Genomic DNA, 26,767 nt, shown 5'->3' with positions numbered 1-26,767 from the left:
CTGCCATATCTCATTAGTTCATCTGACATCCATTTAGGCCTAAATCTTGAACAATATGTCTTAGTTGGTATGTAAAGCCTAGTAGCTTCCAAGATAAGTTCTTTGAATGCTTCCCATTTTGAATTTGCTGTTGGTAACATTATCAGTTGGTCCACTGTATAGAATTTAAATACTGTCTCAGACCATTGTAGTTGCCTTTACTAAAGCAAAAAACTGTTCCCTTTACCCCTGATGGTAGTTACCTCTTTGAGTAAATCCCACTTCAGCACACTGTGATCACTGCCACCTAGTGGTTTCCTTTATTTGCAGATTCTTGATGCATGAAGAATCATTACTGATAATCAGATCAAGAGTATTACTCCCTCTAGTTGCCTTCCGAAATGTGCTGCTTCTGTAGAAAACAATCATCCAATAAATCCACAAAAGCCTTGCTAGTGTGTGAGTGACAAAAATCTTTATTTTGAGAACTAAAATTCTTCTTAAAATCCTCCATACTTAAAATTTCAGATCTCCTTTAAGGTAACATTGCCACAACAAGTTATATTCCCCTCAAGCACAAGTTGGCATCGTTATTGCCTCTTCATATGGAGGAGGAGGTGACATATCCTTCAGTTTAATTTCTTGTAACTGCACATTATGCAAGTTCGGATTGCACTCTATGCAATTGCACTCATAGCTTGAAAGACACTATAAGATATAGCTTGAAAGACACTACAAACACCACATTATAAGACATTCTGATTTACTGGCTCACTCTATTTCTCTGCACAATTTCTCATTATACTCATCACATTCATTAGGCCTATAACATACACACCTACTCTCATTTTTCATTTCCCAGTGCTTATGTCACACCAAACAGACTCAACATTGAATTCTTCACGAAAATCAATTGGATGCACTTCCTTAGATTTTATGTGTTTCTTAACTAAAAGCATAACCGCTCCTCCCTTTCTGTCCTGTCTATCCTTTCTGCACATATTGTACTTGCCAAATTGCAGTTCTGCTCTGCTTATGTCTGAGTGACACCATGTCTCTGATATCCCAACAATATCTGCCTTTGATGTCTTGACTAGCACTTCAAGATCATCGAATTTTTTAACTGTACGCCTGGCATTGGTGTACATGCACCTGTTTCTACTCTTAGTTACCCTAACACAGCCCATGCATTTACTTGTTCCACCATGATTCCCAGCAGTCCTGGAAATCTGCATTCCTTGCTTTCCAGTCTGCTGCTTGATTGCATTTCAATAGATTTAATGCAAGAATCACTTTTATCTCTGCCAGTGGCTACTGTTAATCTATTAGTCCATGTATCCCCCCCCAAGCTAGCAGTTTTCCGACCCATCTAACTCTGCCTCAATAGCATCAGCAAATATTCTTGCACCCTTTCTATTTAAGTGTATCCCATTCCTGTAGAAGAAGTCTCTCCTGTTAACAAGCACAGAGTAGGCTGAGAAAAATTCTACCCCTTGAGCCTTGCACAATCTCTCCAGGACTGAATTGATCGACAAGACTCTCATCATATACTCACTCCTATCGTGTCGTTGCACAATTGCAGACACTTTCATATTCAACCCTAACTCACGGCTTTTTTTCAGCATTGACTTGTACTTGTTAAGTAATTCCGCTGGCCTCCTACTCTTAATATCATTAATACCAACGTGTACAACAATATCTCCCTTTTTGCCCTTAAAAGATGATATCTGCTCTATAACGTCATCAACCTATGCCCCTGCCAGACATGTTCCATCTATCCTTTTTGCACAATATGTTCCCCATTTCCCTGACAATAGAGTTACCTACAACAACTAGTTCCTTTGCGACCAGCGTATTCTGCCTTGGGGTTTGCCGCTGTATTGCTTGATGTTCAAGTGCAAGCTCTGGAATTGATGTGGGCAGCTGAGAGCTTGATGGGCCCCTCAATTCAAATCCTTCGAGGGCATCCACCCTGTCCTTCAAACTCTCATATAAGGCCATAACAATGCTGAGTTGGTGCCTGATTTCCTTGCACTCCTTACATCGCATACACACACAAAGACATTCCCCTTGGGAATGTCTTTTGGTTTGCTTCTCTGATTTCTATTGAAGTTCAATAAAATTCCAATACAAAATATAAACCTAAACTTATATCCCAATGCAGTTATAACACTATATATATATATTTCGGTATTGAATGTTATCTCCGAGTTACGTTATATGACTTTCTTATCCCCTGTCAACTTTTATGCATTAATTTATGATGTTACCTTTGTAAAAACTAGGTTTCTATATTTATTTAGTTAAAATACAATTCAATTGACAATGAAATTTAATAAGATTAATAAATTTTACTGATTAATTGATACTACTATACTCACCATCTAGTTTCCGTTAAACCTTATGCTATCTAGTTCGGTGCACATGTTGTATCATATAACAATGGCGGCAAGTTATGAATGGTTAATCTATGGATACGAGGTATTATTTACTTTCCAAATCGACCTAACTAAATTCAAAATAAACCATGGGGGCTTGGCTAGGTCTATAAGCTACTTATAGAAAATAATTTAATCTAACAATTAAGTCAATAAAGTGGCTAAGTATAATTAAAAACTTTGCGTTCGCGGGAACTGAAAAACCTGTTCAACACCTGGATTTGATACCCTTACCGATACTAAGTAATAACCTAAAAAATCTCTATCTAAATTCAAATTAAACTAAAGTATTGTTACTAGGAATATAAAGCAACTCTAAAAAATAAATTAAAATGCCAATTTAAGTCAATAAAAAATGAAACTTCTTTATTTCCTGTAGCCCATAAAAACTTTGCCTGTTCACATGTATTCTCAAGTTGATGACGTTGTAGAGCAGATATCATCTTTAAGGGCACAAAAGGTGATATTGTTGTACATGATGGAACTAATGACATTAAGAGATCTGCAGATTTACTTAACAAGTACAGGTCAATGTTGAAAAAAAGTCACGAGTTAGGGTTGAATATTAAAGTGTCTGAAATTCTGCCCAGACACGATAGGATTTGTTGATGCTATTGAGGCAGTGTTGGGTGAGTTGGAAAACTGCTAGCCTGGGGGGGAGGAGATACACAGACTTAAAAGGTTAGCAACTACCGCAGGCAGAGGCAAAAGTGATTCCTGCACTGCTTCTATTAGAATGAGCAGCATGGAAAGCAAGGCAATGATTTCCAGGACTGTTAGGAGTCGTAGTGGAACAGATAAATACATGGGCTGTGTTAGAGTAACTATGAGTAGAAACAGGTGCATGTGTACTTGCATGTACACTAATGCTAAGAGCATAGTTAATAAATTTGACGAGCTTGAAATGTTAGTCAAGACGTTAAAGGCAGATACTGTTGGGATATCAGAGACGTGGTGTCACACAGATAGAAGCAGTGCAGAATTGGAATTTGGGGAGTACTATGTGTACAGAAAGGATAGACAGGGCAAGAAGGAAGGGGTTATGCTGTTAGTTAAGAAACAAAATCTAAGGAAGTGGATCCAACTGATTTTTGTGAACAATGCAAATGTTGAGTCTGTGTGGTGTGACTTAAGCACTGGGAAAGGAAAAATGAGAGTAGGATAGGAAAAATGGGAGTAGTGTGTTATAGACCTAATAAATCTGATGACTATAACGAGCAACTGTGGAGAGAAATAGAGTGGGCCAGTAAATCAGAATGTCTTATTATTATTTATTATTATTATAATTAGCCATATGATACAAGGAAGCCTGAGGCTTTTGCTGCACCATCCAAAAAAAAATTTGATTTACCCTGTGATCCATAGAAAAAGAGAGAAAGAGAGAGAGAGAGAGAGAGAAGTAGAGGGAAATCACCAAGAAAGAGAAGAATGATGATATCCATCTGAGGACCTTGGGCGTACCAAGCCCACACTCACCAGATGTGAGCCCCTGGATTTATAATGGGAATTTTAACTTTCCTGCTATTGACTGGAACTTGTGCATTGGTCACTTGCACACTAACAAGACTTGTGGTTGGATTTAATGGATGACTTGGATTTATTGGACACACAAGCAAGACAAGAAAGTTTGGATTTATTGGATGACTGTTTTCAACAGCAGCATGTTCGACAAGCAACCAGCAGGAGTAATACTCTTGATCTGATTATCAGCAGTGATTATTCATACATTAATAATTTGCAGATAAAGGAACCACTGGGCAACAGTGATCACATTGTACTGATATGGTTTGTTTGTTTATTTGCTATTTGGTTTTTAGGAGTATTAGCAACTAAGACTATATTGCTCCGGGGATACGGGGTGGTCATTCCCTGACCTTTCTGCATCCTCTGTATTTGATGGTCACAGGCTCGAACCACGGTCTAATCAAGAAGCGTGTGTTATGCACTGCTGCTCCTTCCCGCCTAGCTATGGAGGCACCTCCATGAGATGCATATAAATTATCAGGTGACACAGAAGCCTATGGCAGATATATCAGCTTGTCTATAATCAAGTCACAAAGGAGTTTAGGCAGGGGAAGATTACGAGAAACCTTTGGCATAGGATGCAAAGAAAAACAGCAAAGAGTTCTTTACTTAAGTAAACTCTAGAAGGTTGTTGTTGTTGTGTTGTTATTTGGTTTTTAGGAGCATTAGCAACTAAGGCCATCTTGCTCTGGGATATGCGGTGGTCATTCCCTGACCTTTCCGCATCCTGCATATTTGGTAGTCACGGGCTCGAACGCCGGTCTATCAAGAAGCGTGTGCTACGCACTGCTGCTCCTGCCCGCCTGGCTACGGAGGAGGCCACTCTAGAAGGAAAGGGATGAATCAGATTGGACAACTTAACATAGATGGGTTGACTAGTGATGATCATGCTCAGGTAGCTGATAAACTGAATCAGTATTTTCCCTCTACATTCACACATGAGGAGTTATTCAATGAGGGGTATGCCAGAAGTTTATCAAACTCTAACAGGGAGCTAAGTGATTTTCTAATAACTGAGAGCGAAGTGGAGGAGAAAATGTTGAAGTTAAACATAAGAAAGGCACTTGGGGTTAGCATTAGCATTAGTAGAGGCATTTGATGCAACAAAGCAAGCTTATGCAGCATCAGCCAAAAAAAAAAAAAAAAAAAACCCACTTCCACTTCACCCCTCTGTTTGTTCAAAATACCTGTCCAGCTGAGCCTTAAACTTATTTAGGCTATCAACCTCCACCACAAGGGATGGAAGTCTGTTCCACCAACCAACCACCCGCTGGCTAAAGGAAAATTTCCGCACGTCTATCCTACATCTGTCTTTCCTCAATTTGAATTTATGCCCTCTCAGGTAATTTTTCTGAGCTAGAGGAAGAATCCCATCAGCATTGAGCATGCTTAAACCATTCAAGGCTTTATACACCTCTATCAGATCACCTCGCTGGTGCCTAGTCTCCAGACACTGTAATTTGCAAAACTAAAGCCTTTCTTCGTAAGAGCACCCCTTTGTTCCATTCACTAATCTTGTTGCCCTTCTCTGTACTCGTTCCAGCAGCTCTACATCCTTCTTGAAATGAGGCCTCCAGACCTGTATACAGTACTCTAGGTGTGGCCTGACCATCGCCTTATACAATGGAATAATCACCTCCTTATCCCTGCTGGAAAAATTCCTGTATATCATTGACAATACTCCATGAGCTACTCTTGCAGCCCGTCTGCACTGCTCAGAGAACTTCATATCTGCCTGCACAACCACCCCCAAGTCCCTTTCATTCTCTACCACTGTCAGTGTTGTACCACAGAGTTGATACATTGCTCTGGGGTTGCTGTTTCCCATGTGTAGTACTTTACATTTGTCAATGTTAAACTTCTTTTGCCACCTCTCAGCCCATCTGCTCAACCTTTCCAGATCCTGTTGCAGAAGCATAGTGTCAGTAGTGTCCTTGACAACCCTGCCGACCTTTGTATCGTCTGCAAACTTGGACATTAATCCCGATATACCATCATCAATATCATTTATAAATACAGAAAACAATAATGGACCCAACACTGAGCCCTGAGGGACTCCACTAATAACATCAGTCCACGATGAGCAGTGTCCATTGATTACCACTCTGTCTTCTCCCCCTCAACCACCCCTTTATCCATAGCAGCAATTTGCCTCCAATGTCACACTGCTCCAATTTGTGTAGCAGTCTTCCATGTGCAACAGTATCAAAAGCCTTTCTAAGATCCAAGTATATAATATCAAAGTTATTCCCTGCATCCAGTTCTTTTGTGACTGCATCATAGTATCCAATCAAGTTGGTCAGACAAGACTTCCCCTAAACAAAACCATGCTGTGTCTGAGCTATAACTGAAGTCTTGTCTAAATGATCCTGCAGTGCTTCTTTAACCAGTGCCTCCATTAATTTTCCTGGAACAGAAGTTAAGCTCACAGGTCTATAATTACTTGTGTCAGCCTTTGATCCTCCTTTGTGAATTGGGGTCACATTTGCACATTTCCAGTCTATGGGTACCTCCCCTGAGTCCAAGGAAGCTCTCATAATTATGGCTAAGGGTTTGCTTACTTCCTTTGCTGCCTCCTTTAATATAACTGGATAGATCCCATCCACCCCGGGTGCCTTTCTTGTGTTTATCTTCAACAGTTTCTCCTCCACTTTACTCCCAGTTATTTCAAGAATCTGTAGCTTACTGCTAGAGTTGAATACACATCTGGCATTCCCCTCGCTGAATAACTCCTCATGTGTGAATGTCGATGCAAAATATTCATTTAGTTTGTTAGCTACCTGAGCAGGATCATCAACACTTGACCCATCAATATCAAGTGGACCAATCTGATTCATCCCCTTCCTTCTAGAGTTTACATAAGTAAAGAACTCTTTGCTGTTTTTCTTTGCATCCCTTGCCAAGGATTTCTCGTAATCTGCCTTCGCCTGCCTAACCTCCTTTGTAACTTGGTTGCATATCAACTTGTATCTATCATAGGCTTCTGTGTCATGTGTTAATTTGTATGTATCCCATGCATTTTTCTTCTCTGCCATATGACTCATTAGTTCATCTGACATCCATTTTGGCCTAAACCTTGAACAATATTTCTTAGTTGGTATGTAAAGCCTAGTAGCTTCCAAGATAAGTTCTTTGAATGCTTCCCATTTTGAATTTGCTGTTGGTAACATCATCAGTTGGTCCCACTGTATAGAATTTAAATACTGTCTCAGTCCATCGTAGTCGCCTTTACGGAAGCAATAACCCTTCCCTTTACCCCTAATGGTAGTTACCTCTTTGAGTAAATCCCACTTCAGCACACTGTGATCACTGCCACCTAGTGGTTCATTTATCTGCAGATTCTTAATGCATGAAGAATCACTGCTGATAATTAAATCAAGAGTATTACTCCCTCTAGTTGCTTCCCGAACATGCTGATGTAGAAAACAATCATCCAATAAATCCACGAAAGCCCTGCTAGTGTGTGAGTAACCAGCCCCCAAAATCCAGTCAATATCTGGGAAATTAAAATCTCCCATTATAAGACATTCTGATTTACTGGCCCACTCTATTTCCCTGTACAGTTCCTTATTATACTCATCAGAGTCATTAGGCCTATAGCACACTCCTACTCTCAATTTTGATCTCCCAATGTTTATGTCACACCAAACTGACTCCACACTGCACTGTCCAGCGATGTCGACTGGCTTCACTTCCTTGGTTTTTATGTGTTTCTTAACTAATAGCATAACCCCTCCCCCCTTCCTATCCTGTCTATCCTTTCTGTAGATGTTGTACTCCCCAAATTGCAGTTCTGCATCCCTTATATCTGTGTGACACCACGTCTCTGATATCCCAACAATATCTGCCTTTGATGTTTTGAGCAATACCTCAAATTCATCAAATTTATTTACTAAACTCCTAGCATTGGTGTACACACAAGTATACCTGCACCTGTTTCTATTCTTAGCTACCCTAACACAACCCATGTGTTTACTTGTACCGCAATGGCTCCCAACAGTCTCTGAAATACCATGCATCTTGTTTTTCAGGCTTCTGCTCATTCTAATAGAAGCAGTGCAAGAATCTCTTTCACCTCTGCCAGTGGCTACTGTCAATCCATTGATCTTTGTCTCCCCCCAAGCTAGCAGTTTTCCGACCCACCTAACACTGCCTCGATAGCATCAGCAAATATTCTTGCACCCTTTCTATTTAAGTGTATCCCAGCCCTGTAGAAGCAATCTCTCCTGTTAACAAGTACAGTCCAGGCTGAAAAAAATTCTACCCCTTGAGCCTTGCACAATCTTTCCAGGGCCGAATTGATCGACAAAGCTCTCATCATATACTCCCTCCTATCGTGTTTGGGCAGAATTGCAGACACTTTCAAATTCAACCCTAATTCTCGGCTTTTGTTCAACAGTGACCTGTACTTGTTAAATAATTCTGCCGGGTTGATGGGATCTATCCAGTTATGTTTGTTATTTGGTTTTTAGGAGCACTAGCAACTAAGGCCATATTGCTCCGGGGATATGCAGTGGTCATTCCCTGACCTTTCCATATCCTCCATATTTGGTGGCAAATGGGTTCGAACCCCGATCTAATCAAGAAGCGTGTGCTACTCACTGCTGCTCCTACCCACCTGGCTATGAAGGCTTCCCAGTTATATTAAAAGAGGCATGAAATGAAGTAAGCAAACCCTTAGCCATAATTATGACAGCTTCCGTGGACTCAGGGGAGGTCCCCACGGACTCGAGGTGTGAACATGTATCACCAATTCACAAAGGGCATTCAAAAGGTGACACAGGTAACTATAGATCTGTTAGTTTAACTTGTGTTCCGGGGAAAATAATGGAATCACATGTTAAAGATGCATTTTATGATCATTTAGACAAGACTGCAGTAATAGTTAAGACACAGCATGGGTTTCTTAATGGGAGGTCTTGTCTCACCAATGGATTGGATACTACGATGTGGTCACAAAGGAACTGAAGGCCAAAAATAATTTTGATATTATATACTTGGATTTCAGGAAAGCTTTTGATACTGTTGCACAAGAAGACTTCTGTACAAATTGGAGAAGTATGGCGTTAAGGGTAAGTTGCTACAATGGATAAAGGGATGGATGACTGGGAGACGATGGAGAGTGATAATCAATGGACAATGATCTTCATGGAAAAATGTTACTAGTCGAGTTCCCCAGGGTTCAGTGCTGGGCCATTTGTTGTTTTGTGCATTTATCAATGATATTGATGAATATCACAAAACAACATCAGGATTAATATCCAAGTTTGCAGATAATAAAATGGTTGGCAGGGTTGTTAACAACAGTAAAGACAGTATGCTACTCCAACTGGATCTAGATAAGTTGGGCAAATGGGCTGAGAAGTGGCAACTGAAGTTTAACCTTGACAAATGCAAAGTACTGCATATGGTTAGCAATAACCCAAGAGAAACTTACCAACTGTGTAGTAATACACTTAGGGAAGTGAAAAAGACCTGGGGGTAATTGTGCAGTCAAATATGAAGTTTGATGAGCAGTGCAGACAGGCTGCCAGGGTAGGTCAATGATATATTGGAATTTTGTTAGCAGGGACAGGGAGGTGATTATTCCCTTATACAAGGCAAGGCAATGGTCAGGCTACCTCATTTTAGATGATGTAGAGTTGATAGAATGAGTACAAAGAAGGGCAACAAAATTGGAGAGGGGAACAAAGGGGTGGTCTTACCAAGAAAGGCTTAAGTTCTGCAAATTGCAGCATGTGGAGAGTTGGCACCTGAGAGGTGTTCTGATTGAGGAGTATATGGCCTTGAATGGGTTGAGCAAGCTGAATGTGGATGGGATTCTTCCTCTTGCTCAGATTAAGAGCCTGAGGGGGGCATAGATTCAAATTGAGGAAAGACAGTTGTAGAAGTTGTAGAATCGATGTGTGGAAGTTTGACTTTAGCCAGTGGATGGTTGATTGGTAGAATAGACTTCCATAGTTTGTTGTGGAAATTGGTAGGCTAAATAAATTTAAGGCTGAGCTGGACAGGCATTTGGAACGAATGGAGGGATGAAATAGGATGGTTTCTTTTTATTGGCTGATGCTGCATAATCTTGCTTTCTTGCATCATACGGCTCTACTAATGCTAATTTCCTCCTGGGAGGGGATCAACAGGTCCCACTCTATTATAACTACTCTGGACCTATTCAGGGAAGCAAGAGAAGTGACTGTAACTGGGAGTCCACCAAAATTTTGTTTTGCTTTTTTTAACATCTGTTCTGAATGTCTTGGGTGAGATGTTTCTATTAGGAGATATCCAGAATGAAGTCTCTTAAATAGTTTTGAAGAGCCAGCTACTACATCAATACTTTTCTTTATAAGAAAAGGAGACAATTTACTTAATGGTTACGTACCCAGGGAATTCATAACCAGAAAAGATGGTATTTCCTGCAAAGATAAGTGTTTTTTGATTCTTTCAGCCTGTGAAATCTCATGGTCCTTTTTCACTGATGTGTTCTTAGTTAAAGCATGATAGCTCTATTAAAAGTTTTTCTCTGAATAATTCATGAGCTCCATTTTGTGCTCCTTTTAGCTGTAGATACTGTCTTTACAACCATGTTCAGAGCAGTTCCAACCAGTGGCAATCAGAGCAGTATATTACTAGCAGTGACGCTGCTAGCAGGGGTACACAGTAACATTGTGAGTGGTAAGCAGTAACCGTGAAAGCAGAGGAGGGTTTATGAAAAAAAAGTTAGTACTTGTCCTAGGAAAAACCACTAGACAAATTGTACTATGAAAATCACTTGGTACTCATGGCTACTGCATTGGTAAGTTTGTGTTGAGAAGCACGTCTTATAATACTACAACCATTTCATGTGTAGTGTGTGTGTGTGTGTGTTATTTAAGCCATTTTTTATATTTAAGAGAGTATCGAAAATCAGGGTAGGAGGGCATCTTGTATTTTTTTGATTCAAGTTGATTCATCTTAATTCAAGACAATGTGGGTTGAAATTGAAAAAAATCTTTGGAATTTGGATTGAGAAGTTGATGAAACTGAATCAAATGTAATACACATAAAATTGTAGAAGGCATTACTGCAAAGGAAAAAATATTTAAATATTTTATTTTTTAACTAAAAAATATTGACTTTGATTTTATTTTTGACAATAATCTTCCTCTAATACTCAGATAGAAAGTCAAAAAAAGGACAAATTAATATTTAAAATATTTAAGTACATAGTTTTTCAATTTTTAAAAAGTTATAGATACCTAAAAAAAAAAAAAAAAACAACGCTCGATTTATGCATACAGTTCAGAAACTTACTTGCAAAAGGGATAAGAAACTAAACTAGTTCTCAATTTATTTGGACTTTAAATGTCATACCAAAGCCACAGAGAATTAAATACATAGAGAAAAAGTTTTTCTCTGTTTAATTCCAATATAAATATGATATAAAATAATTTAACTTTACTATATTAATATAATTTACTATGTTTCTCAGTAATTGCTATAAAGATAAGCACTTATCACTTAGCAGTAGGCCGCAGTAATTCCACTGAAGATTTATGTTGAAATGAAGCATACTTACCTGCACAGCAACTTCTTACAAGTACAGCAATTCAGATCATGACTGGTTAACAAAAACTTTTTATGATGGATCAAAGATATTACCTATCTCAAAAATAGTAATAACCAACTGTGGCAAAAGACTAAAGACTCAGTTTAATTAAACTGAGACTGCATATTAAATATGCATAAAAGTCTCAAGGTTTTCAAAATATGAAAACAATTTTACGCATATAAAATACAATAAATAAAATATAAGCTGATATACTAGGTAACCAAAATGAAATGCGACGTAATGCCACTAGCTGAAATAAAAATCTGCTTGGTCAGTTTAATCAAGCATCAATTGCAGGTAAGTTGCAATTGTTGTACCAAATTCAGCATTTTCTTACATGTAGTTTATTTTTATGCAGCAAAATGGACATTGCAAAAGAATACACCATGCCTTTGCATTCATTTTCTACAATACTGAAAAAGCCAAAAAAAAAAAAAAAAAAAAAAACTTAAAGTGCATCACACTGGAACAGTAATAAAAAACAGGAAACAAATTTGTGGTGTAAAACATGAGCTTAAAATAAACTTTTTAAGTGTTACCAACAAATGCATGTATTTAATTTGCCAACATCAGGAATGCCAAATGCAGCAGTGGATGGCACCAAAGCTTTAAGGACATGAATAATTTAATTTAACAAAATGTTTGCAGTGAGTCTGTATAAGGAGACAAAGAAAGGCCATAGGCAGCTTGTGTTCCTTATGGATGGTCCATTCTTGAAAAATATGAGGCAAAGAATATTTTCAATCTTGACAAGATGGTATATTTTATAATTTGCTCCTAAACAAAACACTTTCTTTTCAAGGAGAGTCTTGTAACAGTGGAAAATTAAGAAAAAACAAAGAATCACTATTCTCTTAAGTTACAATGCAAGTAGCACTATAAAACTGTGCCTATTTGTGGTTGTTATTTTTTTCCAAGCCAAGATGTTTTGGTAAAGTTAACCAACTCCCTTGCAATTATGAGGCTAACTGAAGTGCTTGGCATTCAATCAAAATTTTTCAATCTTAGATATTGAGAGTGGACAGAAGAATGGCTTCAGAAAAAAAAATCAAGGAACATTTTTATTATTGTAGATCATTGCACAGCCCATTCTGCTGACACACTGAAGTCAATGAATATACAGCTGTTGTTTTACATTGCAGTACAAATTATGCAGCCATTGGATCAAGGCATTATTTATACCCTCCACGGAGTATATAAAAGGCGCCTCCGTAGCCACGTGGAGAGAAGCAGCAGTGTGTAGCACACGCTTCTTGATTAGACCAGGGTTCGAGCCCGTGAGCCACCAAATACGGAGGATGTGGAAAGGTCAGGGAATGACCACCGCATATCCCGGAACAATATGGCCTTAGTTGCTAATACTCCTAAAAACCAAATAACAACAACAGACTATATAGAGCCCCGTTGATAAGGAACCTGATCCACAACATAGGAAGTAACAAGTGTTACCTCCTATGTTGATCCACAACATAGGAGGTAATTTGCAGCCAAAGTGGAATGGATTGGAATTGGATTCTATTTGAAATATTTTTATTGCTTGGTAGAGTACTGCATCTAGTGTAATAATCAACTGTTTAGAAATAATAGTTCTGGAGAGAATATAACTGAAAAACATGGTCCAGAAAAAGAATATGATGCAATGTTGAGGAACAGCATGGTTTTGTTAAGGGGAAGTCTTACCTGACCAATTTCATTGGATACTATGATGCAGTCACAAAAGAACTGGATGCAGGGAATAACTTTGATATTATATACTTGGATCTTAGAAAGGCTTTTGATACTGTTACACATGGAAGACTACTGCACAAATTGGAGCAGTGTGGCATTGGAGGCAAATTTCTGCTATGGATAAAGGGGTGGTTGAGGGGGAGAAAACAGAGAGTGGAAATCAATGGACACTGCTCATCGTGGACTAATGTTATTAGTGGAGTCCCTCAGGGTTCAGTATTGGGTCCATTATTGTTTTCTGTATTTATAAATGATATTGATGATGGCATATCAAGCTTAATGTCCAAGTTTGCAGACGATACAAAGGTAGGCAGGGTTGTCAAGGACACTATGCTGCTGCAACAGGATCTGGAAAGGTTGAGCAGATGGGCTGAGAGGTGGCAAATGAAGTTTAACATTGACAAATGTAAAAGTACTACGTATGGAAAACAGCAACCCCACAAGAATGTATCAACTCTGTGGTACTACACTGACAGTGGTAGAAAATGAAAGGGACCTGGAGGTGGTTGTGCAGGCAGATATGAAGTTCTCTGAGCAGTGCAGATGGGCTGCAAGAGTAGCTCATGGTGTATTGTCAATGATATATAGGAATTTTTCTAGCAGGGATAAGGAGGTGATTATTCCCTTGTTTAAGGCAATGGTCAGGCCACACCTTGAGTACTGTATACAGGCCTGGAGGCCTCATTTCAAGAAAGATGTAGAGCTGCTGGAACGAGTACAGAGAAGGGCAACAAGATTAGTGAATGGAACAAAGGGGTGCTCTTATGAAGAAAGGCTTAAGTTTTGCAAATTACAGTGTGTGGAGACTAGGCACCAGCGAGGTGATCTGATAGAGGTGTATAAAGCCTTGAATGGTTTGAGCATGCTCAATGCTGATGGGATTCTTCCTCTTGCTCAGAATAATCACCTGAGAGGGCATAAATTCAAATTTAGGAAAGACAGATGTAGGATAGACGTGTGGAAATTTGCCTTTAGCCAGCGGATGGTTGGTTGGTGGAACAGACTTCCATCCCTTTTCGTGGAAGTTGATAGTCTAAATAAGTTTAAGGATCAGCTAGACAGCTATTTCGAACGAACAGAGGGGTGAAGTGGAAGTGGTTATTTTTTATTTATTTATTTTTTTTTTTTTTTTGGCTGATGCTGCATAAGCTTGCTTTCTTGCATCAAATGCCTCTACTTATGCTAATGCTAACTGGGGACTTTGAAGGAGCATATGGACTTTTTTGGTTAATTTAAAAAGTTTGTTAAGATGGACGATGAAGTTGGACACATTAAAGAGTTAATTGATTTGTATGTTTCCTTTAATGTTAAGACTGTAATGCTTTTCCTACTTTGTGATATTTAATTACATATGCAATATATTTTTATTTCAAATACTCTATTTCTTTTATCTTAGTTTATCTTATAAATAAAAGAAAATCTAAACAAAATATGTATTATTCTTAGACAAAGCTTTCATTATTATTCTTATTTTTACTATTTAAATTTATTTATTTTTGTTATTATTATTTAATATCATTGGACATGCACACAAAACACAAAAATTTAGGTCCCCTGAACTGTGAGTGAGTGAGTGAGTGAGTGAGTGAGTGAGTGAGTGAACTGTTTTTAATTTAAAAACAGAGCTACACAACTCAATATGTTCTACATTGCAACAATATTTTAAAAGAATAAAAGGGATTACCTCAATCTGGTCTGTAGAATAATTTCAGGACAATGCTCTCCAGATGTAATCGGAGAAATTAATTTTCATGAATTCTTGCATTCAAAGCCCCAATGATTCGACACACCCCAGAACGAAGGCCAAGAATCCCAACCTGACCCCAAAACACATCAAACCATCCCCACAAAACTATGAGTGAGAGAAGACATTGTGTCAAAATTAATTAAAACTAAAGAATTGATCACGGCAATGAAATAAATTGAGATGAAGAATTTACCATCTTGATCACAGGTTGGAAATAATGCGAAATAATAGTGTGTCAAGATATTAAATAGAGAGATTATTTGTCTTGGCGCATGTGTATAAAAGACCGTGAATCCAAAATGAGGTATGGATGATGCACATTGAAAGAATTTTCTTACAAGTTAATTTCAAGGGTTTTAGCGATTAATAACTTTGTGTAGTTGTGTTGAATGTTCAGAATTTTTGCCTCATTAAATAGAAATATATGACTTTCATTCAGAGAATGAAAAGCTAATTCTGATGCAGTTGCATGCGAAGGATTGCCAGAAGTTGCATGTTGCTTCATCCTCAAATCTAGGGTACACCGAGTCGAGCCTTGACAATAGACGATTCACATTCACCACAAATATTATATACAAGGTCATTTATTTGTACCTAAAAAGAAAAAAAACACTGCAATTTTTCAGAATAGTAAGTAGTTTCTGCATTGGTCTTGCTACAGTTTTAAATTCTGTATCTTCAAAGAGTCTACTAAGCTGTATGTGTCATTGTTCAATATACAGAATGGAAATAAAGTATAATTGATTATTGGTTCTATTGATTGGTGTGATATTTTGTTACCTGTTTTTTGCTTGTAATTTGATTTGGTTAATAGTGGTGAGAAGAATTTATACCTCAATCTCTGAGGATAAAGTGGGCTCAGTTGTGGAATATTTATAAGCATTAAGAAATTTGTTGAATATGATGGCCCTTTTGTAAGTGAACAGGTTATAGTAAAATAAATAACTATTATAGTGAAAAAACATTGGTATTTATAGGCTTACAAGAAATGTTAAATTATATTTTATTCATATCCCATGTAGGTGTGAAATTTAAAGAGTTTGTTTCATTGTGCTTTAACAATGTAAAATGTAGTCTTGAATAAATATTATTGAATGGGGTGCTCTTATGAAGAAAGGTTAAAGGTCTGAAAGTTGCATCTTCTGGAGACTAGGCACCTGCAAGGTGATCTGATTCAGGTGCATAAGGAATTGAATGGTTTGAGCAGGCTCAATGCTGATGGGATACTTCCACTTACTCAGATTAAGAACCTGAGAGGAGCATAGATTCAAATGGAGGAGAGACAGTTGTACAATAGATGTGTGGTAATTTGCCTTTAGCCAGTTGATAGTTAATTGCTGGAACAGACTTCCATCTGTTGTTGTGGAAGTTGATAGTTTAAATAAATTTAAGGCTGAACTAGACAAACATTTAGAGTAACCAGATAAATGAAATGGGAATGGGGTGTTTTTTTTTTGGCTGATGCTGTATAAGCTTGCTTTCTTGCACCATGTACCTCAACTAATGCTAATGTCTGTGAAATGTCTTGAGTGGTGCAATCATAGGTAATAACGAGCACATCATCTAGATACCTCCCTTAATAAGTAATACAGAGAAGAAATGGTGTTAAGTGTATGTGTTCGATGTTAGCAAGATAAATCTCTGATATCAGGCCACTCAGGTGATAGGTGTTTTTTTTTTTTTTTTTTTTTTTTAGTTGTTGGCGCATTGGCTTCTGTGGCCATAATGCACCTCCCAAGGTTTTTGCAGTACTGTGATCCAAGCCCAAAGCCGGATTCAAACCCGCGACCTTTGGGTTGCCAGGCAGGCACTTTACCCACCCAACTAGCCCAGCCGGCAGGTCATAGGTAGACTGAAAATTTGTTTATATAACTTGCCCTGAAAGGTAATATAATTAGCTTCAATCAGAAGCTTAATTAAATAGAAAATTTATTTTTTCTGCAGTTTGGTATAATTAATTATGATGGTATTATTATTAAATAACTCACAAACTATATCAAGTGCATATTCAACATTAACATTCATGTTCAAAGATGTGATGTCTAATGAAAACAACTTATCATTACCACTGATTTTGCAATCTTTAAGACTGTTAAATAATGTGTCAATTTTTTCATCCTGAATTTTATTATCTGTCTGAAATGGTTTTATGATATTGTATAAATGCGAGGCCAAGAGCGAAAATACTGAGGTTCTGTAAGGCACAATCGGGCGGATGGATGGGGCACTCAGGTTTAACTTGTTGGAAAAGTACTGGAATATTATATGCACTTTCTTTCAGTTCTTTTAATTGAGCCATTGAAATGAAATCACTTTTTTGGTATGAAGTTGGTGTTTGGTTCTACTGGTTAACTTAATTTGAAAATATAGACGAGTCTATCTCCTAATAAGTTGAGCTGTCCAATATAATGGGATCTAATTTGTTAATATAGTCTATTCTATTGAGCATGACTACTGTGACTCCCTTATCGAGAAAATACAGACAATCTATATTTTCTCAAAGATTACACAATGCTATAACCTCATTACTATTCAATCTAGAAAACATCTACTTTTTGAATTGTTCACTACTTGGTTGACTTGTTAAACGAGCAATTTGTTTTGTGGGGCATTCCAGAGACCACACTAAAAATCTATCACAAATTATAACTGAGCCAGCTTTAGACTCAGAGGTTGTGGTATTCACCAATAGGTTTTAAAATAGGGGTTATCCTCTCACCACTATTAACAAAATCAAATTACAAGCAAGATGTTGTTGTTATTTGGTTTTTAGGAGCATTAGCAACTAAGGCCATATTGCTCTGGGAATATGCGGTGGTCATTCCCTGACCTTTCCGCATCCTCCGTATTTGGTGGTGACGGGCTGGAACCCCGGTCTAATCAAGAAGCGTGTGCTACGCACTGCTGCTCCTTCCCACCTGGCTACGGAGGCGCCCTTACAAGCAGGAAACAGGTCACAAAATATCACACCAATCAATAGAACCAATAATAAAAAATACTTTATTTCCATTCTGCATATTGAACAATGGCACAAACAATTTAGTAGACTCTTTAAAGATACAGAATTTAAAATTGTAGCAAGACCAATGCAGAAACTACATACTATTCTGAAAAACTGCACAGTCCTTTCTTCTTTTGAAACAAGTAAATGACCTCGTATATAATATTTCTTGTAGTGAATGTGAATCGTCTTATCAAGGCTCAAATCGGTGTACCCTAGATTTGAGGGAGAAGCAACATGCAACTTCTGTCCATCGTTTGCACACAACTGTGTCAGAATTGGCTTTTCATGCTCTGAATGAAAGTCATATATTTCTATTTAATGAGGCAAAAATTCTGAACATTCAACACAACTACACAAAGTTATTAATTGCTGAAACCCTTGAAATTAACTTGTAAGAAAATTCTTTCAATGTGCATCATCCTTACCTCATTTTGGATTCACGGTCTTTTATACTCATGTGGCAAGACAAATAATCTCTCTATTTAATATCTTGACACACTATTATTTCACATTATTTCCAACCTCTGATCAAGACGGTTTGTCGAAAAGCCTAGTCAGCTTAAAGAAGGAAAGTTTATTAAAATTGCTTTCGATTCTTCATCTCAATTTATTTCATTGCAGCAATCTTATTTATTTTATTGCCATGATCAATTCTTTTGTTTTAATTAATTTTAACACAATGTTTTCTCTCACTCATAGTTTTGTGGATCGTCATTTTTCTTAGTACACTTTCCACTTCTTTCGTGCTTATGCCTTGCACTACTCTTTCATTCGAGGATGGAGAGACAAATGAAAGAGTAGTGGAAGGCATAAGCAGGAAAGATGTGGAAAGTGCACTCAGAAAAATGGAGAGGGGGAAAGCAGTAGGTGTTGATCAGATACCAGTAGAGGTATGGAGAAGTCTGGACGAAAAAGGGATTGATATCCTATGGAACTTTATGGAAAAACTGTGGCAGCAGGAGAGGTTACCCGATGACTGGAGGGAAAGTATACTTGTGCCAATCTATAAAGAAAGGGTGATGTGCAGGAATGTGGGAACTAGAGAGTAATAAAGTTAATGTCTCATTCGATGAAGATCTGGGAAAGAATTGTGAAAGGAAGGAGATGGAAATAGGAGAGGAACAGTTTGGTTTCATGCCTGGAAGAGGAACAACAGATGCAGTCTTTGCTTTAAGGCAGGTGATGGAAAGATACAGGGAGATGCAAGTAGAGTTGCACATGGTGTTCATAGCCCTGGAAAAAGAATATGATAGAGTGCCCAGACAAGAGGTGTGGAGATGCATGAGGGAGAAGGGTGCTTCTTAAGGCTTGTGAAAGAAATGTACGAGGGAGCAGTGACTCAGGTTAAGAGTAGTGTAGGTATGACTGAGGGATTCTCTGTAGAAGTTGGACTGCACAAGGGATCAGCTCTCAGCCCATATCTGCTTGATCTGGTAATGGATGTGTTGGTGAGAGAAGTGAAGAGTAGAGCACCGTGGAGTATGCTGTTTGCAGATGATACCGTACTGTGCGAACCATTCCAAGGAAAGGTAGAGAAGAAATTGGAGGAATGGAGGAAAGCGCTGGAAGAGAGAAACATGAGGATAAGTAGAACAAAGACAGAATATATGGTATTGAATGGAGAAGATGAGAGTTCTATAAAACTGCAGGAGGAAAAGCTACCATCAGTTTCGAAATTTAAGTATCTGGGATTGAACGTTGAGAGGGATGGAGGATTGAGTGCAGAAATACAGCATAGAGTGCAATGTGGATGGTTGAATTGGAGAAAGATGAGTGGGGTGCTGTGTGATAAGAAAGTAAATTGTAGAATGAAGGGAAGAGTTTATAAAACTGTGGTTAGACCCATATTGAGGTACGGTGCTGAGACATGAGCGATTACAATGGCCCAGGAGAAGAAGATGGAAGTGGTAGAGATAAGGATGCTAAGATGGATGTGTGGTGTGAGGAGGAAGCATATGAAAAGAAATTACTACATCAGAGGTACAGTTAAGGTGGGGCCCTCCGAGTAAAAAAATGCAGGAATCTAGATTGAGGTGGCTTGGACATGTGGAATGAAAAAGTGAGGAGTATGTGGGGAAGAGATGTGAAAAGTTGGAGGTGATAGGGAAGAGGGGGAGACCTAAGCTGAGATGGAAGGACAATATGAGAGGATTTAAAAGAGAGAGGATGGAGGAGAGAGGAATCCCAGGATAGGGAGGAATGGAGGAAAAGAATTAAGGACGGAAATGCCAACCCCATATAAACGTGGGAAGAAGGCGAAGATAAAGAAGAAGTTTTGTGGGGATGATCTGATGGGTTTTGGGGTCAGGTAGGGGTCCTTGGAATTCAATTTAATTCTGAGGTGCATTGAATCATCCCATGGGGGCTGTGAGTGCAAGAATTCATTAAAATTATTTTATCCGATTACATTTGGAGAGTGTCATCCTGAAATTATTTTATGGAACAGATTGAGGTAATCTCTTTTATTCTTATAAAATTAGAGGAAATATGTATTACTGGTTACCAAACGAGAATTAGGTAAAACTCTAGAGGTTTCTGGTGGACACAATTGTGCATGATTACATATAGTTCAGTAGAAAAGATGTGAAGAAATCCTTGAATGTTGAAAAAAGCAATATATTATGAATAAGAATTATGAATTCTTTTGTTACATTTTAATTTCAGATCATTCTGCCCATACAGAGTAAATGAGAGAGAACAAACCTTAAGGACCATCTCTACGGTAAACACTCCTGTAAAGGCATAATCAAAATAGTTGAGGATGCGATTGCTGTAGGACTCCTCCATGACTGGGTCTTCGGCAGCTAAAGCAATGCTACTTAGTGAAATTATAATCATTATGAAGAGATCAAAGTAACGGAGATTAACAACATAATGGGCTGCACGACGAATCCTATAAAAAAAAAAGAAACTTTATTTAATAAATTACTTATTCAATAAGTTGAGATCAACATTAAAAAGCCTGTACTGTTTAATATTTTACTAAATACACACACAAACATAGTTGACAACAAAATGCAAATCAGTCCTTGCCCAAAGTCATTCATATAAATAATAAACAAAACAACTTATGTGAAACGATATATATATATATATATATCATAACTAAAATAAACAAAGCACCAGAAAATTCCAAACAACAATCACATACACTGTGCTGCCATTTTATTAGGTACACCTACCTAGTAGCGTGTTGAGCCTCCTTTAGCCTTCAAAACAGCATGAATTTGTCTAGGCATGGATTGAACAAGATGCTGAAATGTGCAGGTATGGAGTACCATGCAGACATGAGTGTGTCACGCAGTTCCTTGAGATTCAACGGAGGTGTAGACCTGCAGTGAACAGCTCTTTCCAGCTCATCCCAAAGATGTTCATTAGGATTGAAATCTGGGGACTCAGAGGGCCACTGCAGCAAAGAAAAGTCATTGTCACGTTCCTGGAACCATTCCATAGTGATTCAGGCTTTGAGCACCAGCGCATTATCCTGTTGGAAGTAACCATCTGACTGAGGATAAACTGTCAACATAAATGAATGCACTTGGTCAGTGCCGATGTTTAGGTACGATGTGGCATTCAGACGTGAATCTATGGGTATCAATGGACCCAATGTGTGCAACGAAAATATTCCCCACGCCATTACACTGTCCCCACCACCTTGCACAGTAGTTGTCAGACATGACAGGTCCATGGATTCATGTTGTTTTTGCCAAATTCTGAGCCTTCCATCAACATGATGCACCAGTAACTTCAACTCATCAGAACAAGCAACTGTTTTCCAATCCTCGATAGTCCAGTGCTGGTGTTGCTGTGCCCACAGGAGGCGTGCTCTCTTGTTCTTCATTGTTAACAAAGGTACACAATGTGGCTGTCGGCTGTTGTAGCCCATTCGCAACAAAGTGTGACCAGTGGACCTTTGCAATATTTTGTTCTGTGTACTAAGGTTGTATTCTGACATGATGTGCGACATTGTGTCCCATCTGTTTGCTTGCAGAATTCTAGCCATCCTCCTCTGACCTCTCTCAATCAACAAGCAATTTTCTTCCAGAGGAGTGCCATTGAGAGGATGTTTTCTGTTTGTTGCACCATTCTCAACACACCCTTGAAACTGTGGTGCGTGAAAAAATTCAGAACTGCTGTTTCAGAGATGCTTTGTCCAGCATGTCTTGCACCTACTACCATGCCACTTTCAAAGTCCGTTAGATCACTCCTTTTCCCCATTCTTGCTATAGTTTGTACGCTTAACTGGTACTAGAAAGGTTGTTCTGCTGCATTTATATCCACAATTGTGGTCACATGCCTTGCAACGTTGTGGGACAAACCATTTGTGTGCACAGCAGGGGTGTACCTAATAAAGTGGCAGCACAGTGTATAAATAAATGAAAGATAAGAAATATTTATATTTTAAAAGGTCAAGACAAAACTGAAAAAAGTATGAGAGCAGGACTTAAATTAATGACTAGCTGAGTAAATTTTTATTTTATAAATTAATAGTATGAACCAGAACTGTAATGCTCAATACGTTCTACGTTTATATCAATATTTGCAAAAGAAAAAGAGAAGTTTACATAAATATGATATGTAGAACACTCTCCAGAAATTAAAATGAAAACAATTAAATTAAAAAAATCAAAAATCTTACATTACAGTAAAAAATAATTAAAAATCAAATCAACACAATTAAAAATCAATATAAAATTGCAAAACGATTTTCCTTACTGAAGCTAACAATGCTTTTCGACCATATATCATGATCACAGGAATGAAAATTACCGAATAGGGATGAGAATGAAACTTAAATAGGGATTATTTGTCTTCGTGCATAAGCTTTTTAAATGACCACGAATCGGAGATTAGATATGGCCGGCGAACGTTAACAGAATTCTCATGTAATTTAATTTCAACGGTTTCTGCAATTAATAGACTCATATAATTACATTGGAAACTAAGTATTTTGGCCTCGTTAAATAAAAAAGTATGTTTCTCATTGATGGCACAAAAGGCTAATTCTGACACTGCTGAATGAGAAGCACAAACTGAAGCCGCGTGTTGATTAAGCCGCGTGTTGATAGTATGTGATATGGGGTAGAATAAGCATCAAAAGTATATGCTCAATCGTTGAGAGATAGACCTCCAATATTAAGCTGCTCAGGCTCAATCCCACTGACAAACCAAAAATTTGTTTGTATACTTTGTCTCGAAAGGTGATATAGTTAGCTTCAACTAAAGTTTAATTAAGTGAAAAGTTTCCTTAATAGAAAGCTTAGTATAATTAATTGGTCTAGAGTTATTATTTAAAATATCCCAAAGAATATTTAATGTGCATTCAACATTTACATTTGCATATAACAAGATAACATTTAGTGAGAATAAATTATCATTATCACCAAGTTTACACCAAGTTTTGATAATGTATCATAGTTCTTAATCCCAAAATTGTATTGCCTTTCTAAAGGGTTTTATAATGATATTTACATGTGTGGCCAAGGATGAAAATGAGTTTCTGCAGGAAGCGATGGGCCGAATAGGAAATCCAGTCATACGTAATTTTCCCTGTCCGAAAAGTGCAGGAATATTGTATGTTCTAGCCTTCAGTTCCTTTAACTAAGCCATAGTAATGTAGCAATTTTTTTGATACGTGGTTAATGTTTTATTGTATTGATTGACCAAATTGGTAAATAGTGCCTGGTCTACTTAAAGATACGTAGAGTTATCTCCACTTATCTTGAAGCCCATAAATATTCAATGACGGAATCTGCTTTGGGCTCAGGAATACAAATATTAACCAGCAGATTCTTAAACAGGGATTACCTCCTTGCCACAATAAACCAAATTAGGGTACAAGCTAAGGATAGGATACAAAAAACTACACCAACCAACAATAGTAATATCAAAAAATACTTTATTTCTGTCATACACTTTGAACAGTGGCACGAACAGCTTAACAGATTCTTTAAAGTTACCAAATTTAAAATTGTGGCCAGGCCAATACGGAAATTACACATTATACTGAACTCAGTCCTTTCCTCATTCACAACACAAATAAATGACCAGGTATACAACATTTCTTGTGGCGATTGCAACTCGTCTCATAAAGTTTCTGCACAGTTTCATGGCGCCTCCGTAACCAGGTGGGAAGGAGGAGCAGTGTGTAGATTAGATTACACGCTTCTTGATTAGACCAGGGTTCGAGCCCATCACCACCAAATACGGAAGATGCGGAAAGGTCAGGGAATTACCACCGCATATCCCGGAGCAAAATGGCCTTAGTTGCTAATACTCCTAAAAACCAAACAACAACAAACAAACAGCACAGTTTCCTCTGAATTTTCGTGTTAATCAACATGCAGCCTCAGTTCGCGCTTCTCGTTCGGCAGCATCAGAATTAGCGTTTCATGCCATTATAATGTAAAACATACATTTTTATCGAATGAGACCAAAATACTTAAGTGTACAACATAATTATACAAGACTATTCATTGCAGAAGCCATCAAAGTTAAATTACATAAAAATTCGGTTAATGTTCACCAGCCGTATCTAATCTCCGATTCGTGGTCTTTTACATGCATGCACGAAGACAAATGAACCCTATTTAAGATTCATGCTCACCCTTACTTGGTAATTTTCATTACTCTGATCATGACATATGGTTGAAAAGCGTTGTCAGCTTGAGGAAGGAAAACAGTTTTGCAATTTTTTAATTAAATTATTTTAATTAATTTTTTACTTAATTTTTAATTGCATTAAATCGATTTTTAATTGTGTTCAACTGATTTTTAATTATTTTGTACTGTAATGTAAGATTTTTGATTTTTTTAATTAGAAATTCGTTTCAATTTCTGGAGAGTATTATATAATGAAGTGTTCTATGTATCATACTGAAGTAAACTTCTCTTTTTCTTTAACAAATATTTATAAATTAATGCATTTAATATCTTTATTCCATTAGAAAATCTCTGGCAGCAAAACCTGAAAATGTTTTTTTTTTTTTTTTTTTTTTATTTAAAGAAAATTAGAATAGCAGTCTTCAATGAGCAGGTTTAGAATAAAAAATAAATAAATAAGGATAGTTTAACTGCAAATTTAAAGAAGTATGCATGTAGAATTAAATGATAAAAAGGTTTTTGATTCCTAACCATACAGCCCTTGATCTTTTTTTTCCTCACAAACAACCCTTCCAAGTACATGGTCGAAGTGAGTGGTCCTTTAGCACCTCAGATCACAACTTGGTGATTGTCTCTTCTCCAATGGACCCTTTATCTTGTGGCTATTCCCAACCTTGTGTTGTTTGGCATTACAAGAATGCAAAATGGGATGACCTGCGAGAATTCTTTTCCTTGGTTGGATTACCGTTTTGAAAACTTCTGATGTCAACATTTGCTCAGATTGAGTCAGTGAAATTATTCTTGTAGGAATGGAATCCTTTTTTCCACATTCCACCTTAAAATCTCATCCTTTATCTAAACCTTGGTATTCCAATAAATGTGCTAAGGCTGTTGCATATCATAATTAGCTTGTTTCCAATCCTTCAATTTCATTTTCTGCCTACAGTAGAGCTAGCAACAATTGTAAAGCAGTTATTAATAAGTCCAAACTAATTTTGAAAGGCTAAGAGTAAAAAACTTACTTCAGTGGTAGAGAAAATCTTAGACAAAGATTAAGAGTGTAATCCAGGGATATTTAGATATGCCCTAATGAAAGCCGAGCATTTTGGTTTCTTGCCAAAGTGATTGGCCGCAACTTTTGCATCTCTGCTCCCACCTCTGTCAAAACCAGATGGTTCTATTATCACTTCAGCTAAGGATAAAGCTGACCTGCTAGCATCCTATTTTTCTTCCAACTCATGTAGTAGTAGTGGCATGTGATGCAAGAAAGCCAGTGTATGCAGCATCAGCCAAAAAAAAAAAAAAAAAAAACACACATTCCCTCCAAATACCTGTCCAGTTCCTCCTTAAATTTATTTAACCTATCAACTTCCACAACGACAGATGGAAGTTTGTTCCAGCAATTAACCACCCGCTGGCTAAAGGCAAATTTCCGCACATCTATTCTACATCTGTCATTTCTTAATTTCAATTTATGCCCCCTTAGGTTCGTAATCTGAACAAGTGGAAGGATCCCATCAGAATTCAGTGTGCACAATCCATTCAAGGCCTCTGTATTTGTGTATTAATGATCTTGGTAAAACACCATTCCCAGCAGGCTCCATTCAATGCCTCCTGTGATCTTTGGACAAAAGGATATCAGAAGCATTTTGACGAAACTTGATAATAAGCAAGCTCCAGGTCCTGATGATATTTCTCCACTTGTTCTCAAAACCTGCACTCCTGAACTTACTGCTGTTCTTTGCCAGATTTTCACACTTTCTTATTCCAAAGGTGTATTTCCTTCTGCTTGGAAATTTGCTCATATCCAGCCAGTTCCTAAAAAGGATCACAAATCCCCCACCCCCACCCAATTATCGTCATATTGCAATTACCAACTGTTTTTTTAAATTGGTTATCCAGTTTTCTCTCTGACTGTTCACTGAGGGTGATGGTAGATGGCTCTCTGTCTTCTAATCTCTCCACTAATGCTGGTGTCCCCCAAGGTTCAGTTCTTTCCCCCACTCTTCTCTTCTTGTATATTAATAACCTTCTTCCATTGACCAGAAATCTTATCCATAGTTTTGCTGATGATAGCACATTGCATTCCACTTTCCTGTTTGAGAAACCATGCCCTGCTCAATCAGTTTCAACTTCTCGAATATCTGCTACTAATTCCT

The 26,767-nt window shown here is 37.7% G+C and overlaps 1 protein-coding gene across 1 annotated transcript in view; it reads right to left on the bottom strand.

Moving 5' to 3' along the window:
• The window catches only part of LOC150080869 (voltage-dependent calcium channel type A subunit alpha-1-like), a 1,489,217-nt gene that overhangs the window by 972,208 nt on the left and 490,242 nt on the right, over positions 1-26,767 (bottom strand). The window contains exon 21 of the mRNA XM_090381686.1: positions 20,709-20,898. Coding sequence (XP_090237812.1) covers positions 20,709-20,898 — 190 coding nt within the window. The remainder of the gene's footprint in view (positions 1-20,708; positions 20,899-26,767) is intronic.

This window comes from Mastigoproctus giganteus, chromosome 9 (genome assembly GCF_048544385.1).
Source record: "Mastigoproctus giganteus isolate SK-2022 chromosome 9, ASM4854438v1, whole genome shotgun sequence".
NCBI lineage: Eukaryota > Metazoa > Arthropoda > Arachnida > Uropygi > Thelyphonidae > Mastigoproctus > Mastigoproctus giganteus.
Note: the sequence above shows the minus strand (reverse complement) of the source record. Positions and strands in the feature narration are given on the sequence as shown.